Source organism: Myotis myotis, unplaced genomic scaffold (genome assembly GCF_014108235.1).
Source record: "Myotis myotis isolate mMyoMyo1 unplaced genomic scaffold, mMyoMyo1.p scaffold_m19_p_4, whole genome shotgun sequence".
Classification (NCBI taxonomy): domain Eukaryota; kingdom Metazoa; phylum Chordata; class Mammalia; order Chiroptera; family Vespertilionidae; genus Myotis; species Myotis myotis.
In genome coordinates, this window is record NW_023416346.1 from 64,615,977 (window position 1) to 64,638,254 (window position 22,278).

At 40.8% G+C, this 22,278-nt stretch overlaps 1 protein-coding gene across 9 annotated transcripts in view; it reads right to left on the reverse strand.

Annotated features, from left to right (window-relative positions):
• Nucleotides 1-20,655, reverse strand: part of DIAPH2 (diaphanous related formin 2) — a 939,982-nt gene extending 919,327 nt beyond the window's left edge. For 8 of the 9 annotated variants that reach the window (XM_036305330.1, XM_036305327.1, XM_036305331.1 and 5 more), the window contains exon 1: nt 20,275-20,655. In XM_036305330.1, coding sequence (XP_036161223.1) covers nt 20,275-20,406 — 132 coding nt within the window. In that variant the 5' untranslated portion in view covers nt 20,407-20,655. The remainder of the gene's footprint in view (nt 1-20,274) is intronic. The other variant, XM_036305334.1, reaches the window with a different exon arrangement.
• Between the last annotated feature and the right edge of the window lie 1,623 nt (nt 20,656-22,278).

Genomic DNA, 22,278 nt, shown 5'->3' on the forward strand with positions numbered 1-22,278 from the left:
CCATAACAGAAAGGCAGTTTACTTTTACTTTTACTTTTACGGGGGCAGCTAAACCTTAAACCCTGTATGTATTTTTAAAGTTTTACATTCAAATAAATATAATCATTAATAATAACAATAACAGATATTATTTCATTCACATTACAAATCAGATTTTGTGTAAAAACTAGATTTAAACACAATTCTTTCATATGCTGGATATGTGAAATCCTTTGTATATGGACAAATTTTCATTTCTCTAGCTCTTATCTTGAATTCATTTGGACCCCTGTAGTAACAAAAGCTTTATAAGCTGTAGCAATAAAACTAAGTTGACAGTATCTCTTAATACAAAGTTCACTTAAGTGAATTATTGTAAGTAGGAAACTCAAGTTCAAATTATAACCCTAGTCTACTTTGCCATGGCTGTGAGCAATGTATCGCTCTTACTTTGTCACAGGAGGTTCATGCATGAAAATGGAAACAACCAAATCATGACAACACTTTAGTGAGGATAATTTTACCTAGTTTTATATATTATAAATCTTGCCGCTTCTCTGGGAATATTCTGGGGACTGTAATTCAGTCTAGACACAACACATTCAGTTTGACAGTAGAGGCCTTGTATGCTAAGTAAGCTACCTGACCTTTAGAGAAGTTATTTTTTTTTGGCGGGGGCGGGGGTGAGGCAAAAATTTTAGACTTAGAGGCACAGATCTACAGAAGAGTAGTTGGGAGCAAGGGCCAATTAAGTCACTGCAAAACTAAGTTAGCAAAGCACATGCTATTTACAGTACATGTTTAATTTCACAAGTTCAAAGCTATCAAATTAAAGCATGCCAAAAGGTATCAGAATTAATACATGCCTTTATATTTACACTACAATAGGCCAATTACCACGAAGTTTTGACAAAAGATTTTAAACTACATATTTCCAATTACAAAAAGTCTAGAGCAGTGGTCAGCAAACTGCGGCTCGCGAGCCACATGCGGCTCTTTGGCCCCTTGAGTGTGGCTCTTCCACAAAATACCGACTTCTGTGCATGGGCCATGAAGTTTCAATCGCACCGTAAGTGCGCGCCTGCACGTGGTATTTTGTGGAAGAGCCACACTCAAGAGCTGCATGTGGCTTGTGAGCCACAGTTTGCCAACCACTGGTCTAGAGTAAGGTCTGATATCACTCCCTGCTCAGATACTCTAGCTGGGTTGCAGAACGAATTCCAAACTGTATAGAGACGCATTCAGTGCTCACCATGATGGAGCCGCAATCTCCTTCCAGACTGAACTCCACAGCTATCGCATGTACATCAGGGCCTCACTAGGCTAGCTCTTCTTTTTTAATTTTTTGATTACAGTTGACATATTAGATTAGCTTCAAGTGTACAATATAGTGATTAGACATTAAAATAACTTATGAAGCAATCCTCTTGATAAGCCCAGTATCTATCTGACACCACACATAGTTATTACAATACTAGAGGCCCGGTGCACAAAATTTGTGCACTGGGGGGGGGGGTGTCCCTCAGCCTGGCCTGTGCCCTCTTGCAGTCTGGGAGCCCTCGGGGGATGTCCCTACAAGGAGCAGGCCTAAGCCATCAGTCGGACATCCTTAGCACTGCCGAGGAGGGGGGAGAGGCTTCTGGCTGAGCGGCGCTCCCCCTGTGGGAGCGCACTGACCACCAGGGGGCAGCTCCTGCATTGAACGTCTTCCCCCTTGTGGTCAGTGTGCATCATAGCAACCAGTCATTCTGCCATTTGGTCAATTTGCATATTAGCCTTTTATTATATAGGATTATTGAGTATATTCCCTATGCTGTACTATGTACCATGGTAACTGTTTTTATAACTAGAATCAATCTAAGTGTCCATCAAGAGATAAATGGATAAAGAAGTGGCATATATATATATATATATATATATATATATATATATATTTGAATATTACTCAGTCATAAAAAAGAATGAAGTCTTGCCATTTGCCACAACATGGATGGGCCTAGAGGGTATTGCCCTGAGTGAAATAAGTCAGACATAGAAAGACAAATATCATATGATTTCACTTATATGTGAAATCTTAAAAAAGCAAAATAAATGAACAAACAAAACAGAAACAAACCATGGATATAAAGAACAAATTTGAATGTTGCCAGATGAGATGGGGGTTGGAGAGATGGGTGGGAAAGGGGAAGGGATTAAGAAGGGATTAAGAAGCTCTTCATTCCTCAAACTTGCCCTAACTTCCTAGCCCCTGGCAGTTGGCATACTGTTCTCACTATAAGGAATTACCCCTTTCTCTCTCTAGCGCTGTTTGTTTAAGGAAAACTCCCAGCACTTTAAGACTCTCTTCTATTGCCAATCTTTCCAAGAAGTCAGCCCTAGCACTCCCAGCACTTTTTACCTCTCAAGTAGCACTTACCACATTCCACCTTACACCAGAGTGTTGTACACATCAGAGTCTCCAACGCTGTGTTTCTAGGGGGCAGGGTCTGTTTATTTGAATACCCTAGTAATGCGTAGTACAGTCCTGGGATGGGTTTCTCCAAAACGTTTATTAAATGAGATCAAGTACTGAACAAGAAGAATTTCAGAGCTAGAACTTTTCCAGCTGAATAGTGTGTCAGAAGTAAACTAACTGTATAGAGCTCTAAATTAGATGTTTGTGGACAACTCCCAGCCAACTTCTCAAGCTCTATTATTTCTCAACTAACTTAATCCAACAATGATGAAATGTGTTAGAATGCATTTATTAGACACTGGATAAGGTTTGTGATAGGAAGAAAAATATAAAATATGAAGCATATTTTAACATAACAGAAAACCAGTATAGTTCATTTTAAATTTTTAAATATAGTCTGTTACTCCCAAGAAGGTAGCATGCTACTATAAAATAGCATGTATTTTGGAATCAGAACAAGTTAAGCTCTCTGAGAGTCATTCTCCTTATCTGTAAAATGAGGGAAATAACTATACTTACTGCACACATTTATGATAAAAATTAAGATAGTGATGTAAAACTCCCAGAAAAATGCCTGAAACATTGTAGGCACTCAATAAATGTTAGTTCTCTCTCTTTACTTCACTTTTGAGTTAGTGAAAGATGCTTCATATGATCACCCATATTCTGTTACAAAGCAAATTCAGTCATAGCCTTCCCTCCAAGACATGACATTTTTCAATCAATGACACTTAAAAAATATACATACCTTTACCTAGCTCTCAACTTGTATACATGATGATCCCTCTACTGAGGATGTCTTCCCTTGTAACCTTATTAAACTATTCTTCATTCTCTAAGACCCAGAGGCAAATGTGACCTCTGTTAAGTCTCTCCTCTCCATACTCAGCACAGTATGTGGCATTTCAAGAGCACTCTGCTGACACCTATTATTATGGGACTTTACTTTAGACTCATATGTCCTTTTCTCGCTAGGCCACGAACTCCTAGAGCAGCGGTTCTCAACCTATAGGTCGCGACCTCTTTGGGGGTCGAATGACCCTTTCACAGGGTTCGCCTAAGACCATCGGAAAACACATATATAATTACATGTTGTTTTTGTGATTAATCACTATGCTTTAATTATGTTCAATTTGTAACAATGAAATTAGGGGTCACCACAACATGAGGAACTGTATTAAAGGGTTGCGGCATTAGGAAGGTTGAGAACCACTGTCCTAGAGAGTAAGACCTATGTATAGTTGTACTTGCACCTTCAGCATGATGCCTCATTCATAATGAGGATTTGGCGTGTGGAATGATTGCACACTGTAAAGAACATTTATAATAAGAATAACTGGGAACATGGCCATACATGCCACAAAATGAACTGGCTCTTAGAAGGGGAATGAGTTGATCATGTCACTTTCAATCAGGTAATATAGATTTTAAGAAGTTATATAAAGAAATAGAAGGTAAGTACTTAGAATTCACTAAGAGGAGAAAAAAAGGATGAGGTTATTTCAGGCAGAAGGGGCAATGCAGCTAATATCTTCACTTAAATAAAGGGCAAACAGAAAGAAGAAAAGAAGTTAAAATTAGGTAGCCTAACAGTAACCCTAAATGTAAAAAATAAATTTGATCCTGTCAAATTGAGTGAGAAGTAGTCACTGACTTTAACTGGTCAAACAGGGAAGTTAACCTTGATTCAACTGAACCAGAAATCATAAAGGTCAGTCAGTGACTAATATTATAGTAATATAGTCTGGTGATACGTGAGGCAAGAGTAAACCTTATCTTGAAAAAGTAAACTATAAATACTGTGTGTGTGTGTGTGTGTGTGTGTGTCTCACTTAGTGTGTGTGTGTGTGTGTGTGTGTGTGTGTGTGTGTGTGTTCAGGGAGTGACATCAAGATAATTTTTATTTTCCCTGAAAAAAGAAAGATTATTAAAACATAATAGAATTCCATAAAGAATTCCATAAAGAATTCCAGGTTTCGGATGGATCTAAGAGAAATGAATCAACTTTTTGCTGTTTTTTAATAGAACTGCATCATAGTTTAGAGATGTGTTTCAGCAAACAATGATACTGTATAGAATTTAGATGTCAAAGTAACTGGAAAGGTTTGGCTTCAACTGCATTCAGGTAGCATTTGAAGAGGCTTATGATTGCCTACAATTGTATGTGGAGAAGAGGAGATAAAGAGAGAATTTTTTGAGATGGGAAGCAAGGAAGCTGTTACTTTGGGCAGTCAACCAATCAAGAGGCAAAAGTTGCCAGAGAATTCTCTACCGTGGAATCTAAAATCTGTACAGATGAGTTAAAAGTGACTAGTATCTAAACTTGTTGAGGTATCATGGAATCAGCAGATGGAAAAATAGCCTTTTAAAAGGCATTAGGAAGAGACTTTTTTTAGAGGGCAGAAATGAGATAAGTGATAAAATGTATAGTTTACAACTACAAAATTGTAAACAGTACCTTCCAGCAGATTTCCTATTGAGGGAAGAAAGGGAATGAAAATAACATTGGTGGGAGTCAATGAAATAAACAATGTTTCCTTGAAGACAGGGATGATCTGGCTCCATCTTAATATAGAGGAAAGAATAGAATGGAGAATAAAGAATGGTTAAGGAGCCATAGGAATTTTTCATCCTAAAACAAAAAGTCACAGGATCCCAGGCAAGGTTTCAAAACCTTGGCACTACTGACATTTGGAATGAAATAATTCTTGGTCATGGGGGACTGTCTTGCACACTGTAGGATGTTCAGCAGCATCCCTGCCCTCTACTCACTAGATACCAGTAGCACTCTTCCCCACTTCTGACAACCAAACATGTCTCCAGACATTATCAAATGTCCCCTAGGAGGTTAAACTGTCCTCCAAAGAGAACCACTGCTATAAAGAAAAGAAGAACATATTTTGGGGTCAGAGGAATACTACATTCTCCTTTATATATATGTGTCCAAAACACAAAGCTCTTTGGGTTATATGGGGTAAAAAACTAAAGAAGGACATCAATAACCAGAATCATATTTGGAGACAATATGAATCTGTAAGAATAGGTGAGAGATACTTAAAAAATAGACATTTTTAAAAATACCTTAATTATCAGCTTTTTCAGTTATTTGTAATTTTTTTATTATGTTTTTATTGGTTTTAGAGAGACAGTAAGAAGGGAGAGGCAGAGAGAGAGGGAACCATCACTCGGTTGCCTCCCACACAAGCCCTGACCAGGGATCAAACCTGCAACCTGGGTATGTGCCCTACCAGGAATCGAACCGGTGACCTTTAGATGCACGGGACAACACTCAACCAACTGAGCCATACCAGCTAGGGCCCCAATTATGTTTATATCATTATGTAAGCTTAAGATAGCCTTTACCTTATTTCATATTTATTGTACATAGTTCAATGAAAAGAACCAACAAATTTTAACTCATTAAGATTAGTAATCATAAGTGTGAAATCACCGGATTCCAGGCATATACTGGTGTATTCATGGTCTCCTTTACTCATCACATTTTCTAAAGTTAAAGTCCCTCTTTTCCTTTTGTGGGGGCTGGATGGTTAAGGCTGAGGGACTAGAACTCAAATCACATTAATGCATTTCCGTATTACTTGGCACTTAAGCCTACAGTTTAGGGCTCTATTACTCGTCACACATCAACGCAAAAAGAGTTTGTCACAACACTTTCAGCAGCCTAATTAAAAAAGATAGCGCTTGGCTGAATATGTCACACTTTTATTGCAGCCAATCTTTAGGCAAAGCAGGCACAGGAAGCAGCAGGAGAAGGTAGGTGGTTCTTGGCACTCCCCTAAACAAGAAATAATGCATATTGTGTACTTGTATAATGGGAGATTGGCATTAGTTTTTCCAAAGCAGTTTTACTTCACACAAAATTTCACAAACAAACAGAAGGGGAATGGGGAGGGGAAGAGAGAAACTAAAAATTGAAGCAGGCAGCATGACTTGCAATGTTCAAAAGCGACTCTCTTCATGGCTAACATAGAAAAAACAACAAATAATTGCATGTAAGATGCAACAGTAATAATAGGCCTTGTGTTGTCCATGAAAGTATTTAACAGAGGCCAAACTGCCATTCTGGTATTTTTTTTAATATTTTTAAATATGTTTTTTATTTATTTCAGAGAGGGAGAGCGAGAGAGAAGCATCCATGATGAGAGAGAATCATTGATTGGCTGCTTTCTGCACATCCCACACTGGGGATCAAGCCCATAACCCGAGCATGTGCCCTGACAGGAAATTGAATCCCGACCTCCTGCTTCATAGGTCGACACTCAACCACTAAGCATACTGGCTAGGCCAGACTGGTATTTTTAAGAATTAAATTCGTGCATCCTTAAAATCCACAGCCATATCACTTTTATCCTCGTGGCTCTTTGCTAACAATGGTTATATATCTGACCCACTGCTTTCTGGCAGTGATTCAAAGAATTTTAACTTTTGATTATCAGTGGCACTAAAATGAATTGTCCTGAACTCTGTCTTCTAAATTATACATAAGCATACTGCAAAAGGTAGGCCAGGTCCAACCATCACCAGGCTAGAGAACCACTAGGTCTTCAGGTCAAATTAAAGCTACTCTGAAGTTCAGGGTCTTAGGTGCTATAGAAAATCATGGTTTAAAACAAGGAATTTTACAGTCACACTGGTCTTGAACTCCAAATTCACCACTGTATTTCCTCAGGCAACTTACGTATGTGCTCTGAGCCTTTCTCCTTACCTACAAAAATAACAGTTGTGAAAATCAAATGAGTTACTATCGAAGGAGGACAATGTCTACCATCATTCCTGAGCATCCTGCACATTCTTGTTGGGGATGCCAAAACGGGAAGTCCCTGACAACACTTTTCCCATTTCTCAGGGTTTGTTTGTAGCAAGAAACCCTGGATGAAGTAATAATATCTCCCCTCCCCAGACATAGAGCAGGCTTGCGTCTGATTACTATAAAAGTGATAAATCTGTCTCGCCGGTGTGGCTCAGTGGTTGAGCATCAACCTATGACCCAGGAAGTCACGGTTCAATTCCCGGACAGGGCACATGCCCGGGTTGTGGGATCGATCCCCAGTGGGGGGGGGGGGGGGGCGCGTGCAGGAGGCAGCCAATCAATAATTCTCTCTCATCACTGATGTTTCTCTTTCTCCCTCTCCTTTCCTCTCTGAAATCAATAAAAATATATTTTTTTGAACAAGAGATAAATCCTCTAAGCTCAGTGTTCCTCTCCTGGAATGCAACTCACTATCTGTGTAGGGATCCATCCTGGTCCATTTCATGGGACTTAAGACCATAGTGCACCATTGTGTCATGGTGACATTCTGGCTATTGCTTTTGCAATGAATAATAAACTGTGTTTTGTCCCTGATCCAGGAGTCCTGTGTCTTCTGCAACCATCCAGAAAACAGCAACAGGTGGGTAAGCAGGATTAAAACCCAGACCATACATAATTCTTGACAAATATATGCAAGGCACTAAGAATGGCAACCAGTACACATGAGGTTGTTCATTGAGAATCACCTCTGAGCAGGCTTGAGTACTGTACTTGGTCAGTGAATCAAGGTAAACCACTGAGGGATCCAGCGGTTCTCAACCTGTGGGTCGCGACCCCTTTGGTGGTCAAACGACCCTTTCAAAGGGGTCACCTAAGACCATCCTGCATATCAGACATTTACATTACGATTCATAACAGTAGCAACATTACAGTTATGAAGTAGCAACGAAAATAATTTTATGGTTGGGTCACAACATGAGGAACTGTATTTAAAGGGCCAGAAGGTTGAGAACCACTAGATTAGACTGACCTAGGGCAGAGCCAGCATTCTCTAGGGTCCTTCATATAGAGCATGGTTAAAACATGGATGTGAACTTCACTGAACTGGGCTAACTCAGACTCCCGAAACAGGACAGTAACGTGAACTTGCATTTTCACCCATTAGCATTCAGTATTAAACAGTTATTTTTCATGTTTGTTAACTTTCCGTCTAACTGAAACCCAGATGTCATGTATTTATGTTAGGGCAGATTCATTACTGCTCTCAATAACCTTTCATTCCCAGTACATTAGAACTGAATGGAAACTGGAAGACTGTTTATATCAACCCCCTTGTTTTACAGAACAAACTGACACCCAGAAAGAAGATAAATGACTTACTTAGAGTTACATTTTCAAAGTAGTCACCTTACTCTCTACATAACCTCTTCAAACTGCCAGAAAGTAACTTTAAAAAAAAAAAGACTTAATAGGATCAGTTAAACATCCCACTTGGCCTATTTCAACTCTGTATATAGCATATGAAATACTCTTAGACTCTATAAAATAAAATGTGGAGACTTGAAAAAGTGAAGTAATGGTACTAAGATCAAAATGTAGTTTCTACTAGTTTCTGGCAACATGATTGGCGATGGTATGGATGGAAGATGCTTTTAAATAAATCTCTATCACATTCAGTAATTGATTTCACATCCAATGGCCATCCTGCATGTTATTTCTGTGGCCAGGCAATAGCATTCACCATTAATATTTGCTGAAACCAGTAAAAACCACAAGGAATCAGATGATCTTTAGAGTTAGCAACACACAAATGCTAACAATATTTAAAGGGAGGGGATCAAAAGCAGGAATTTGTAGCATAACATATCTTGATCCACAGTTAGCTACAACAGAGCTAGCACAAGAGTGTGGAAAATCAGGCCCTGAGCCCTGCACAATTCCGACTTTAAAGTATAAATAATGCCTCAATTCCATTTTATACAGAGATACAGACACTTAAAAACTTAGTATTTGGCCTCAGACCTACTCAACTTACATAAAAATGGAGCCCTTGGATCTCTCAGAAATTCTTAAGACCATCTGAAAACAATTTGATGAAGCAAGTATAGGCTTTACTGAGAAAGCCTAAGAATTTAGAGATTAGAGAACATGGGTTGGCCCTGCTTTGATAAAACAAATATATGAAAAGCCAAACCACCAGCATGGATATAATATCCAGGCCATTTTAATTTTTTTCTGCATTGTAAAATTATTCTTCCCTTTAATAGCTTGTTTAAAGACCATTAGCTACTCAACCAAAGGGGAGGAAAACTGTAAGCTAATGCACTGCCAATGAAAAACAAGCTGTGAGGTCAGCCTAAGAAAAGATTGTTGCTACTCACAAATGTTTTATGTACACACTGACTCTTCTAGAAAACATTGATTTTGTAATGCGAGGTACGCAGCTGCAGAGCATATTATTAGAGTAAATGCTTCTGCCAAATTTATTTTAACCCATCTTAACTTGCTATATGTTCTGGCCTTATATCACAGGCAATGTAAATGAAAATAAATTGAAGTTATGACACTAACTTCCCAAAAATGCAGTCTTATCCGTCACAGTCTATAACCATGTGAAGCGCGCGGAACAATAATGTCAAGAAAATTACTGGGAAGAGTGCAGAAAGTGAGGCGACTTAACTAAGTAATGAACAGAGTGAACCGGTAGCCTAGGTCCTCACGGACACAGGTCTCTACATTTGAGGATTGCAATAATTTAAAAGCACATGTAACCAGGTTTAGGACAACATGTTACATAGATATATGCCTTTTTTTCCCTAGAATCCATGACAAATGGAAATACCTATTCTAAATGAGATACTTAAACTCTGTCCCATGCCTTGCTAAATTCCCCATCAGGTTTCAGAACAAAATCCATCTGGTTTAAGTGCAGTAGCAAGCCCACTGGCACCTTTGTGTGCTTTAGAAAATGTGGTCCCCTGAAAACATAGTCTTGTGACTGGGCACAAGTGATATGACCTCTATGGTATCTCATCCTTGAGTTGGGCCCCACCATACACAGTGGCCCTGGTCTCTAGAACACATATACTTTATTAAAGTTCAAAATATAAATGTAAAGTCTACGTAAAGTCTTACACTCTATATATACAATCTTCCTAAACAGCTTCAGCAACCATAAAATCTCTAATGTTTAATAGCATATTATCAGTGACTGATTTCAAAACACATAAAACAACACCTCCATAGCTTTCTCTCTCCTGGACAAAACAAAAGGAGGGAAGGCCATCTTTCCAGCCCCAACAATTATCACTCATCTCCTGTTTGGAGGAAAATTGGGTCAGTAAAAGGGCAGCCTAGAAGTTGCAGAGTGGAGATGGATTACTAAAAAGTTGTGAAATTATAAGCCTATCACCTCCCAGCACTAAATTACTCTCTGGAAGACAGTGGTTACACAATTTCTTTAGTAAATCTGTGTGGAGAGTAGGCCACTTGCCCAAGTTAATTCTCACACTTACCCACTCCACCCATACCCAGCCTCATTAGTGTAGCCTGGTTTTCAGTTTTAACCCCAAAAATGTTTAAATAAGGAACTTTAACAATTCAGAGTTCCTTATCCAGATTCAGCAACCTAGAGTGTATGAAAAGGGCTAAAAACAAAGACACCTCAAGTACCAAAATGGCATTTGTATTGAAATAAAAACTAGAGCTGGTAACATAAACTTAGTTGTGTGTGTGTGTGTGTATCAAAAAGCTAGAGGAGCCCTTTACCTAGAGAACTCAAGGACACATTTCCTTCAACATTCTACAGCATTTCTCTGGGAGGAAAATTCTTACACATAAACCCCACCCCACATGACAAATTGCAAATGAAGAATGTATGATTACCCAACCAGTGAGTGGAGCCAAAAGTCTTAATCTGCTCTGTTTCCTAGGGCACATAGCAGCTATTCTAAGGAGTCTCTCCACACTCACATAGTCAACTTTTCCAGACACTTCTACAGAATTAAAGACAGAAGAGTATTTAATTGGATGTAATACTTTATGGTAGCCCTTCATGTAGAATAACTTTGACTATGACTTCACCATTAATTTAAAGCTGTATTTGTTTAAGGAGTTCAATGACATGTATATTAATTAGGCACACATTAGGTTAAAATCTAATTATTTTTTTAGGCCATTGGAGATATTTGATTATGAACTGAATGTTAGGTGATGCCAAGGAATATGTTAATTTTTAAAGATGCAACAGTGACATAGTGGTTACATTTTTTTTAAGTCAGTAATTTTTAGAGATGCATACTAAGTACCTAGGAGTAAAAGGACATAATATCTGGGATTTGCATTAAAATACTTTAGCAAGAAACAAATAAAGGATGGATGAAGCAAATGTTGAAAATCGAGATAACTGAGTTTTTTCTTGTGTTATTTATTAATTATTGTATTATTTTCCATACGTACAACTGTATACCTACTTTTGCGCCATCCTATATGTGGGTAATGGATATGTGGTGGTTCATTAGACTATCCTCTTGACTCTATAGTATGTTTGAAATTTCATGTTTTATAGTCTTAATCAGCCCTTATTACAAAGAAAGTAGAAACTTAATTTTGTCTTTTACTTTTTAAAAATATATATTTTATTGATTTCAGAGAGGAAGGGAGAGGGAAAGAGAGATAGAAACATCAATGATGAGAGAGAATCATTGATTGGCTGCCTCCTTCACGCCCCCTACTGAGGATAGAGCCTGAAACCCTGAAACCTGGGCATGTGACCTTGACCAGAATCAAAGCCGGAACCCTTCAGTCCTCAGGCCAATGCTCTATCCACTGAGCCAAACCCGCTACGGCGTCTCTTTCATTTTTTGGTGGGTGAGAGCAACTAACAAGTTAAGGTCAGATAAAAACTCCTCATAATTTTGAGCAGACCTTAAGCAGCGCTTGTGTATATTTATCACAGTACAAGAAATAAGAATTTTTTTAAAAGATTGTGCCCAATGTCTTTTTTCCCTTGGGTGAACACCAGAATTGCCAGGTGACTGACTCAGTAGCCTTTGGGGAACAATTCAATCCTAATGAAGTCGTGGATTCTACCCAGGCTGCCTAAATAGCCACCTAGAAGCTTGTCACTTGAAGTAGGCATCACACCTGTCAGAGCTCTAACAGAAGGAGAAACTGGCAGCCAATTCGCTGGTCTGTATTTAGTAGCAAGGTAGCTTCCTCTCCCTAAAGCAATACAAAAAAACCTTCATTAAGCCAAAGTTTGTGCAAGTGGTAATTAGTAAGAATTTCATTTTCTACATTTCTTTCATGAGAAAGCACCAATACCCTTTTCCCCAGGCCGCTTCACGGAAGCAAGCAAGGATCGGGATTTGGTTGAGTGTCTGTCCAATACAGCCAGAGTAAACCATTTTAGACTGAAACTGATGCAGCCTGATCAGGTAAATAAGTTTTTAGTTAGTAAGAGTTGATTTCTTTCTATTACTTACATTAATAACAAACAGCTATGTGAAAATATGTCTGGACCTTCCTTTGCATGCATCATTTTTGGGTAATCTTCCACATGGGTGTTTTCTACAAGATGCCCACTTGGATAGCAAATACATAGTCATAGTTCAAGTTACCTGGCCATCACCTCACTGGTAGTTTCTTCAAGCTTGAGGCAAAAAAAAAGTATCAAACAGCCAAAATCTAACAGAAGGAACTGGTCTCTTCTGCATGGCAGACTGAATCTAGGAATAGGAGAAAGTTGGGTCTTCAATAACAATCTCTGTGGTGCTAGAGATAACCAGCAATATTTAGGTAAATGTGCTGGTTCATGTAAATTAGCGTATGTTATGTATGTACTATTTTCAGAGCATCTTGTTATTTACAGTGTTCTTTGAGACCAGGTTGGAAAAGAATATGATTTCACTTCAGTGACATGTTACTACTGAGAGCTAGGTGGATTACAATTATAATTGTTCCAAAAAGGAACAAAAAAAAAGAGAGATTGAATAATTTTACTCCTTCAGAGTCCCTGAAACATAATGACTCAGTGTATTGCTAACTTTGACAATAAAAGTGCTAGTTTTTAAACTTATCTCTAGATCAGACCACTTAACACATCAGTGACTCAGTTTCCTTATTTGTACAACAACAGCACGATTCCTGACAAGACAGGTGTCATAAATATATAATTTTTTTATTTTATTGATTTTTTACAGAGAGGAAGGGAGAGGGATAGAGAGCTAGAATCATCAATGAGAGAGAAACATCTATCAGCTGCCTCCTGCACACCTCTTACTGGGGATGTGCTCGCAACCAAGGTACATGCCCTTGACCGGAATCGAACCTGGGATCTTTCAGTCTGTAGGCCGACACTCTATCCATTGAGCCAAATCGGTTAGGGCAATATATAATTTTTAAATGCTTCCAAATCAAAGAAAAGAGTAACCTGGTTCTTTATAAAAAGTACAATGACAAAATACACTCACATCTTATATTCATTCAATGGAAAAAATTATTAGTAAAAGGACAGAATGCGTAATACTCCAAATGGACAAAATAATTGGGGAGAGAATAAGGAATCAATAAATGTATAACCAACCATATTATGGTACTTTATCCTATGCTAGAGGCCCAATGCACGAAAATGCATGCAATAGTAGGCCTTCCTTCCCCCGGCTGTCGGCACCGGCTTCCCTCTGGCACCCAGGACCCAGGCTGCTTCCCTCCTCCGGCCGCCCACAGGCCCTTGGGCTGGCTTCCCTTGGGCCACCCACAGGTACCCAGGACCCAGGCTGGCTTCCTTCCGGCCCCAGCTTTGTCAGGAAGGACATCCAGAATGAGGTCCAGAAGACGTCTGGTCTAATTAGTATATTACCCTTTTATTATTATAGATAATAAAAGCCTAATATGCTAAGTGTCCAGTTGGCTGTTCAACCAATCAAAGCATAATATGCTAATGATATGCTAAGGCCGCTCAACAGCTCGCTATGACGTGCACTGATCACCAGGGGGCAGACAGTCAATCAGTCGCTATGACATGCACTGGGAAGACACTCTGATCAGTAGGTGAGCTTGCTGCTGGGGCTAGGCCAATCAGACTGAGCGATACAGGCCACACATGCCCTGGAGCCCTCCCACGGTTCCTCCCCGGCTGGCCAACCTCCTGCGTTCCTCCTCGGCCCTGATCATGCATTGATGGGATCCCTCGGCCTGGTCTGCTCCCTCTTGCAATCAGGGACCCCTGGGGGATGTCGGAGAACCAGTTTTGGCCCCATCCCTCAGGCCAGGCCGAGGGGCCCCACTGGTGCATGAATTTGTGCACCAGGCTCTAGTATAATAATAGGAATGATAGAACTATCATATTGCAAGAAATCCATTGGCCATCTAACCACAATATATTTCACTCAGGTAATATAAGGGGTTAACGATAATGCTCTATATATTTGCATAGCAATATACAATTTCCTAATGCTTTCTCATTCAATTACTGTGATTTAGCTAAACCACTTTGTGAAGCAAATCAGGCAGACATTATCTCAGGACTGGCAGCTATTAATCAAAAGGTGCAAACTTCTGGTGTTAAATGGCTCATCAGAGATCACAAGCAAATAAAAGACTTGACAAACACTGGAGCTCAGGTCCTTTGGCCCTCCATTCAGTACTCTGCCAATAATATGAAGTCTCCTACTAATAACAATAAAATCTTACTTGGATCATCATCCATTTTGATACTGTTTGTCTGTGTGGAAGTTCCGGCTCTGATATCAGAATAGTCCAAACAAACAAGGGAGTAAGGGAGTTCTACCAGCAAGAAGTTTCTTGAATTTCAAAATTAGAGAAATGAAACAAAACAGTGTACAGAACAAGTTCATTTGATGGAGTACGTGCACTAAGTTAAAAAAAAAAGCATATAAAAGTAAACGTTTATTTTTTTAAAAGCCTCTTTTCAACAATTTACACTCTCAAAATGTCTGGCCTACAGAGAAAGAATTCCCAACAAATAATAATTTACTGAGTAGTTTTACCCCCAAGTGCTGTCCTGCAAAGTATTCAAGAAAAGGCATATAGCAGGACCCTGGCCCAGAAGCACTTTAAAATCTTTGCAGATGCAAGATCAGCATATAACATTCAGACTCAAAATAGCTAGGACCTCAAAATAAAGAAAACCTTCAGTAAGGTGAAGTAATCAGTGAATGTTTAGTGGAAGAATGAGAGCATTTTGAGGCAGGAGCTGGGCTGTGTGAACCACAGGTGAGATTTCTAAAGGAGGACCGGAGTGAGCATTTCAGATGTGCTGAACATGTTCAGGGTGGGTGGCAGGAAAGAGAGGCCATGAAGTGACAGGAGGAGACTGAGATGCAGAAAAACTTGCAGAATAAAAGGATGAGCTGCGATTGGAATCCAGGTCTCCAACTACAAACATCCAACTCTTCTACACCATTCTGCTCTTCCTAATAGGTCTTCTTGCCTCCATTCCAGTACGCCTCTCCAAGAAATTCTCCACTGTAGTGTTTCCTTCTGAAACACAATTCTGATCGAATCAATCTCCTGCTTAAATCTCTTCAATGACTTGCTATGGCTTTCACAAAAAAAGTTGAACCTCTAACATGACATACAAATACGCATCATTGTCTGTACTCCGTCTCTTTTCTAGTAGGTCAACCATGTGTACCCTTTGTTTCAGCCATTAACACCTGCCCACCATTCCTTTATTGGACATGCTACTATTTCTCTCTGTTTGCATACGTTGTTCTTTCAACTTAAAATGTTTTCCCTTGCCTTCTTCAATTAATGGCCTATTCTTCAAGCCTTGGGGCAAATATCACCTACAATATTAGCCTTTCCTTACCACACTCCAGCATCCATTTAGATTTAGATGCCTCTCCATGATGATTTTACATCGTCCTCCTATGCATATTCCAATCATTCCTTATCACACAGCTCTTTAGTCTATTAATTAACTTCTCTGTCTTCGTTACTCTCCCTCCCCTTATATCACCAGCCCTAAGAATAATGTCTAGCACACCGTATATGCTCAGTAAATGTTTGTTACATAAATGAAATAATAAAGTTCAAACTTTATCAATTAATATCAAACAGAATTTAGCCAATTAAAAACCAATAACCAAATACTCAGAAAGTTATTTAATAACCACAAAATTAACTTCTGTTACTTCAAGTTACTAATTTAACTCTACTATCGAAGGAACCAAAGGCTTCAGGAATCATACAGAAACACAAAGTCAAAACACAAAAACACGACAGAATGATAAGCCACTCTACACCACTGTGTGTGTATGAGGGGTGTTAGTTCTACCTTAACACTAGCCTCTCTTAATGGTTAGGTCGCTGCCTTAAACATGTGGGATTCAATCATACCACCTCTAGAGCTCTCTCTAATTCTCGATTTGACAAAATACATTCCATGGTTGACATCAAGACACTAATTAATCTAAGACTCATGCTATTTGACGAGATGCTACAATCTGGGCCTCACCAGATAGTTACATGAAATACAAAGCTCTACTACTAATGCATTATTTAATATATGATGAATTCCCAAATAAGGTTGCCTTCATTAAAAAGAATCAAAATAAAAGGATCATTATAAGGAGGCACAGATACATATGAATTTTGTTAAATTTTGACTGAATTAATCTTAAACAGAAGTCGTTAAAGTCCTGAAATGTTGTGGATTATAGAGAACAACATAGACTGATGAAAAGGGACAGACTCAAAGACTGAGAAACAGCAATCAGGCTATCAATCCCCAGAAGGAAAGTAGGGGAGGGCGGGGGTAAGGGGAAGAGATCAACCGAAGGACTTGTATACATGTATATAAGCCATACCAATGGACATGGACAACAGGGGGATGGGAGCATGAGTGTGTGTGGGGGGGAGGTTGGGGGTTAATGGGGGGGATGAGGACACATTTGTAATACCTTAACTAATAATAAAAAAAAAAGAAGAAAAAAAAGAAAAAAAATTAAAAAAAAAAAAAAAAAGTCCTGAAATGTATCTTTGAAAAAATTCTCACTAATACCCATCAAAAGCTGAGGATATAAAGCAGTGGTTCTCAACTTTGGCTGCACATTAGAATCACCTGGGAATCTTTTTAAAATCCTGATTTCTGGGCCTCATCCTCCGGAAATTCTGTTTCTTTGTTACTAATGTCATGGCCCCACCCCATAACAAAGAAGCAGAATTTCCTGAGGACGAGGCCCAGAAATCAGGTTTTTAAAAAAGATTCCCAGGTGACTCTAATGTGCAGCCAAGGTTGAGAACCACTGATATAAAGAAAAGCATAGTTCTTCAGTATAGAAAACATGCCTGCCTACTCCAGTGTTCTAGAACAGTGAGGAACTAAAATGAAAACAACAGAATCGTAATCCTTAAACTTTATGAACCCACTATACGATAGCTATTGAGTTAATTTTTCTACTTAGTGGAAACTTTCACCTTAGCTAATGCTATATTGACATTGTGTAATTAATTTCTTTTTATCCCCAGGTGAATTATCTTCAATATCAATCAGTCCTGTAGTCAGTGCTATTTCCCAGTAACTTCAGGTGGAATCAACTGGTGTTTTCTGTTTCCTTCTTTCTCTTTCTCTCTCTCTCTCTCCCCTCCCCGCCATCTGGTAACCCAATTTCTATAGGTGACAGATGCCTTTGAGAAACTGATGAAGGCCTTGGGGCCCAGAAAACTGCATGTACCTACCTACCTACACTCAAATTTTTTCATACAATTTCAGGAGTTTAAGAACTGCTGTCCCTCACAATCACCTACACAAATAATTTCTATTACCATATGGCTCTCTTTTATAATCCCACACGCAGACGAACACATGCACACAATTAAGGACTATTATACTGATTAATAACATAATACCCAAAATAATAACATTTAGTCTAGATAAAGCTTTATTTTACTAGCAATATTTTAAGTTAAGAATTCCAGATGAACTTTTATCTAAAAGGCCTTTGAAGAAAATGTTGAGCACTTCAATAAGACAACTCAAAATAAGGAGTAAGGCATTTATCAAAAGAAGTTTACCAAGTCTTGTTGTTTGGTCAACTTGCTTGTCTCAAAATAGTGCTGAAATATCTTCCTAAATTTGTATTTCTTAACTCTGACACATCCGCTCGTAAAATCAGGTAAGGCCCAAAGGTTGTATTTGAGCAAAAAAAGAAAGAAATTCCCACTGATATTAACAAACACTTGGATTTAAATACTTGTCCTACTACAAATAGTAACTACATCAAGCTATGTTCATCCCCCAACAGTGTCAGCTAGGAACTGAAAGTGACACCACCTCATAACTATCTAGTTACCTTGTGGAAGCAAGTAAAACATAAAAGATAAAACAGGACAAATGGCCAAAGGGAAGAGAAGAATGTAATCAAGGTGTTATTTACCAACAGGCAGAGATAATTGCTTTCTCTTGGGAGAATACTTCCTAAAACTGAAAGGTTCTTGCTGGTTGCACCAAACTATTCGTGGAAACTATCAACTCACTTTTATTTTTGCTTAAACTTTTAATCACTGTTTAAACCACAGTTTTGTGCTGGGTCAAAATTAAAAGGAAATATGACCACTCTTTTACCACAAACTGATAAATTTCAAAATCACAACATCCAAATTTTTAAGTACATTAAACTTTGGTGATACACTCACAAAACTTTTCTAACTTTCATGATGGTGAGGGCACCCATTAAGTCCAGCATAGACAATTCACAAAGACCTTGTGCCTCAGTTTCCTCACTTGTAGTTACTGGGGTAACAAGACACATCAAGTAAGTAAATTCTCAATTTGCCTCAAGTTAGGGTGGAATTGATGAGACTTTCAAGTTGTCATTTTTTTCTACCCAACTGGGTCCTTTCCCACATAATGGAAGGCTGTGTATTTCCTGAAACTGTAACACTTTGACCACTGTTTTCCAATATGAAAGGCAAATAGGCGGCAAGAGAAGTTATAGCAGGTACACACCAAATTGGCCAGATGCCATAAGAAAGGCTTCAGTTAAGTCACCCTCTCCTTCCTAATTATAATCAAGTTGCTGGTTAAAACTGAAAACTAGCTGAGCAACATGTGGCTTGTGCTTCCGAGCTAGACGAACGTTAAGACAGGAGTATCTGCTGACTTTGTGCAGGCAAACCGTTTCCCTTCCTGCCACCCGAATTAGAAAGTTTACCAAAAAAAAAAAGAGGAACCCTTTTTACTGATGAGTAGAGGGAACTCCAGTATTTCCCAATGCAATACCGGGCCCATCGATTTCATTCCTCTGCACATGGAGTCAGTGGCAGGAAATGGACTGCCACCACTGCTTCCCACACTCAGGACGGTGGGGCTGGTGCAGTCAGGCTGCCTGGGAGAGTTCTCAATCAACTAAGTGGGAGCGCTGGCTGCCTCCGCCTATTCACACACGACAGTTGGTGGTACCTCACCCAGCCTCCAGCTCCCACGCTCCCCCCACTCTTCCCAAGAAACGTTTCTTGGGAGAGCACATGGAGAGGCAAGGGGGAAGGCGCACGTAGGCGTCTCTTAGATTTCTGGTAAAGTGGGAAGACTGGGGCGGGGGGGGGGGGGGGGGCGCTACGTTGTGTGTGTTTTGTTTCATGGGATTTTTTCATTTTGGAAGCCTGTGGGTGGGCTCCCAAGTACTTGGACTGCAGGGAAGCGCGGTTTCCCAGCCCGGACCCTAAAAGCGTTAAAGAGGCGAAACCCAGCAGCTGACAGGGGTGGGAAGGGAAGGGAATCGCGCAAAGAAGGTTTGCGCCCACAAGTTGGACAAAACAACGGACCCTGCCCAGTACTCGGGGTCTCCCCAAGTTGGGGTGGGGCCTTTCTCCTTCCCAGGCTGACACGAGTGAGAAAGGGGTTAAGTGGAGAAGGGGGTGCTCTTCCGCCCCCACGCCGTCTCCGCGCCTCGGCGTGGCCGCTCGGAGCGGCTCCCCGAGTTGCACAGCGAGGTCGCGGTCACCCTTGGGAGGGGGCCCCGGGTGCCCCCGCGCTCAACGGCAGGAGGATCCCGGGGCTCTCGCTGTCCCCAAGGCCGGCGGGGGCTGCGGGAGCACTCACCAATTTGGGTTTGTTTTTCGTTTCCTCTTCGTTGGCGGCCCGGCTCCCCACGCTCCGCTTGTTGCTCCGGCCCCCACTGGGTTCCTCGCTGCCGCCTCCCGCTCCCGACGCCGCCGCCCCGGGCTGCTCCATCTTTCTCCGGCCCTGTCACCTGTGCCCTGTCACCCCACCTCTCCGCCACTGAGGAAGCCCCTCGGGGTGGTCCCGCGGCCCCGCGCTGATTCGGGAGCACCGCTCCCTGGGAGGGCGTGTGTCTGTCTAGGGAGCAGCAGCTTTCAGGCCCTCGGGACTCCGGGAGCCCAGGCACCCCTGACGCCACACGCCGTTGCCACTACTCGGCGCCGGGGCAAGCCCTGCCCCTGAGCAGCTGCAATTACCACTACCGCCGCCGCCGCCCTCAGGGCGGTGTTTAGGGTGGAGAAAGTGCGTGCCTATCTCTTTAAGAGGCCTCCACACACGTGATTCATCAAAGTGCCCGCAGCCAGCGCCTGGGCGCCGAGAACTGCTTCCTACTCCCGTGCCGCCGTGCCGCCGGCAGGGCCACTGCCACTGAGCATGCCCGGCGCGGTGACCGCAACCCAAGGAGAGGACTTGAAGCGGTGGTTAAGCACTGATTTCACGTCCAAGGGGCCTTGCGTGAATGGGAGGGAACTAGTCCCTAGAATGAGGAGGTGTAGCCCATTGTAGAGATGGGGAAACTGAGGGCTGGGAGGATTCACGTGTGAGTTTCACTGCAGAAGCTACCTGAGTAGCAGCTTTCACGGGTGTAGGCCAGAGCACCTTCCCAGGAGGCGGCCTTGCTGGGGGGTGTCCTGCTACGCCCTGTGGGAGGGGTTGATTGGCAAGGCAGCTGGCATCCCTTAGAGCGTTGATGAATTGCCTAGCCCTGTGGGTCAAAGTGGAAAGAGGGGGTGCTTTTTGTTGCCATGATTGCATAGCGCCAAAGAAATAGTCTTTCTTTATTCCCATGCTGCTGGGTTGTAGAAGCAGCAGGCACCTGCCATTTAACCCCCAAGTGGATGTAAGGCTTTTTAACCACAGCACCTAGAGAGAGCGAACAATTGGATTGAGTGCTATTCCCAGTTTCCCGAACTACTTTGGGTGTAGGGTTGTTGTGGGGAGTGAAAACAATCACGTGTGTACAAACTTTGTTTAAAATGTAAACCCCTAGACCAGTGGTTCTCAACCTGTGGGTCGTGACCCCTTTGGGGGTCGAACGACCCTTTCACAGGGGTCGCCCAAGACCATCAGAAAACACATATATAATTACATATTGTTTTTGTGATTAATCACTATGCTTTAATTATGTTCAATTTGTAACAATGAAAATACATCCTGCATATATCAGATATTTACGATTCATAACAGTAGCAAAAGTACAGTTATGAAGTAGCAACAAAAATAATTTCCTGGTTGGGGGTCACCACAACATGAGGAACTGCATTAAAGGGTCGCGGCACTAGGAAGGTTGAGAACCACTGCTCTAGACAAAGGCTCGGTGTCTGCAGCAGCAGCAGCAGGGCACTGCCAGTATTGTTAGTCATTAAACCTTGAGTTGTCAGGAAGAGGCCCACGCAATATTTTTCCATCCTTTATTAACAGGGCCCTTTAATAAAAATAATGTTTGCACTGAGAACATTCAAGGGGCAGAGCAGGCTTTGAATGAACCACCGTCATAAAATAAAAGCTTATATGCTAGAGAAGCTCCATGAAATGTAAGTTCAGATACCAAGTCTAAACATGTCCATATGCCTGTTACTCAGATACCTTCAGGCTATGACTCCTTTTGCCCTTCTCCCCTTCCACCTAAATTCAACTCTGCTGAATCTATTTTGTTTATGAACATATTTATTGAGTGCGTTAGAATAAATTGGACTATGCTATAGGCATGATGAGGCAATTAACTTGGACAGTAGAGTGAAAAGAAAGTTAGATATCAACAGTTTTAATCCCTGCACTGCCATTAACTATCTTCTTAATCATGCTGATGATAAACTACCCAGG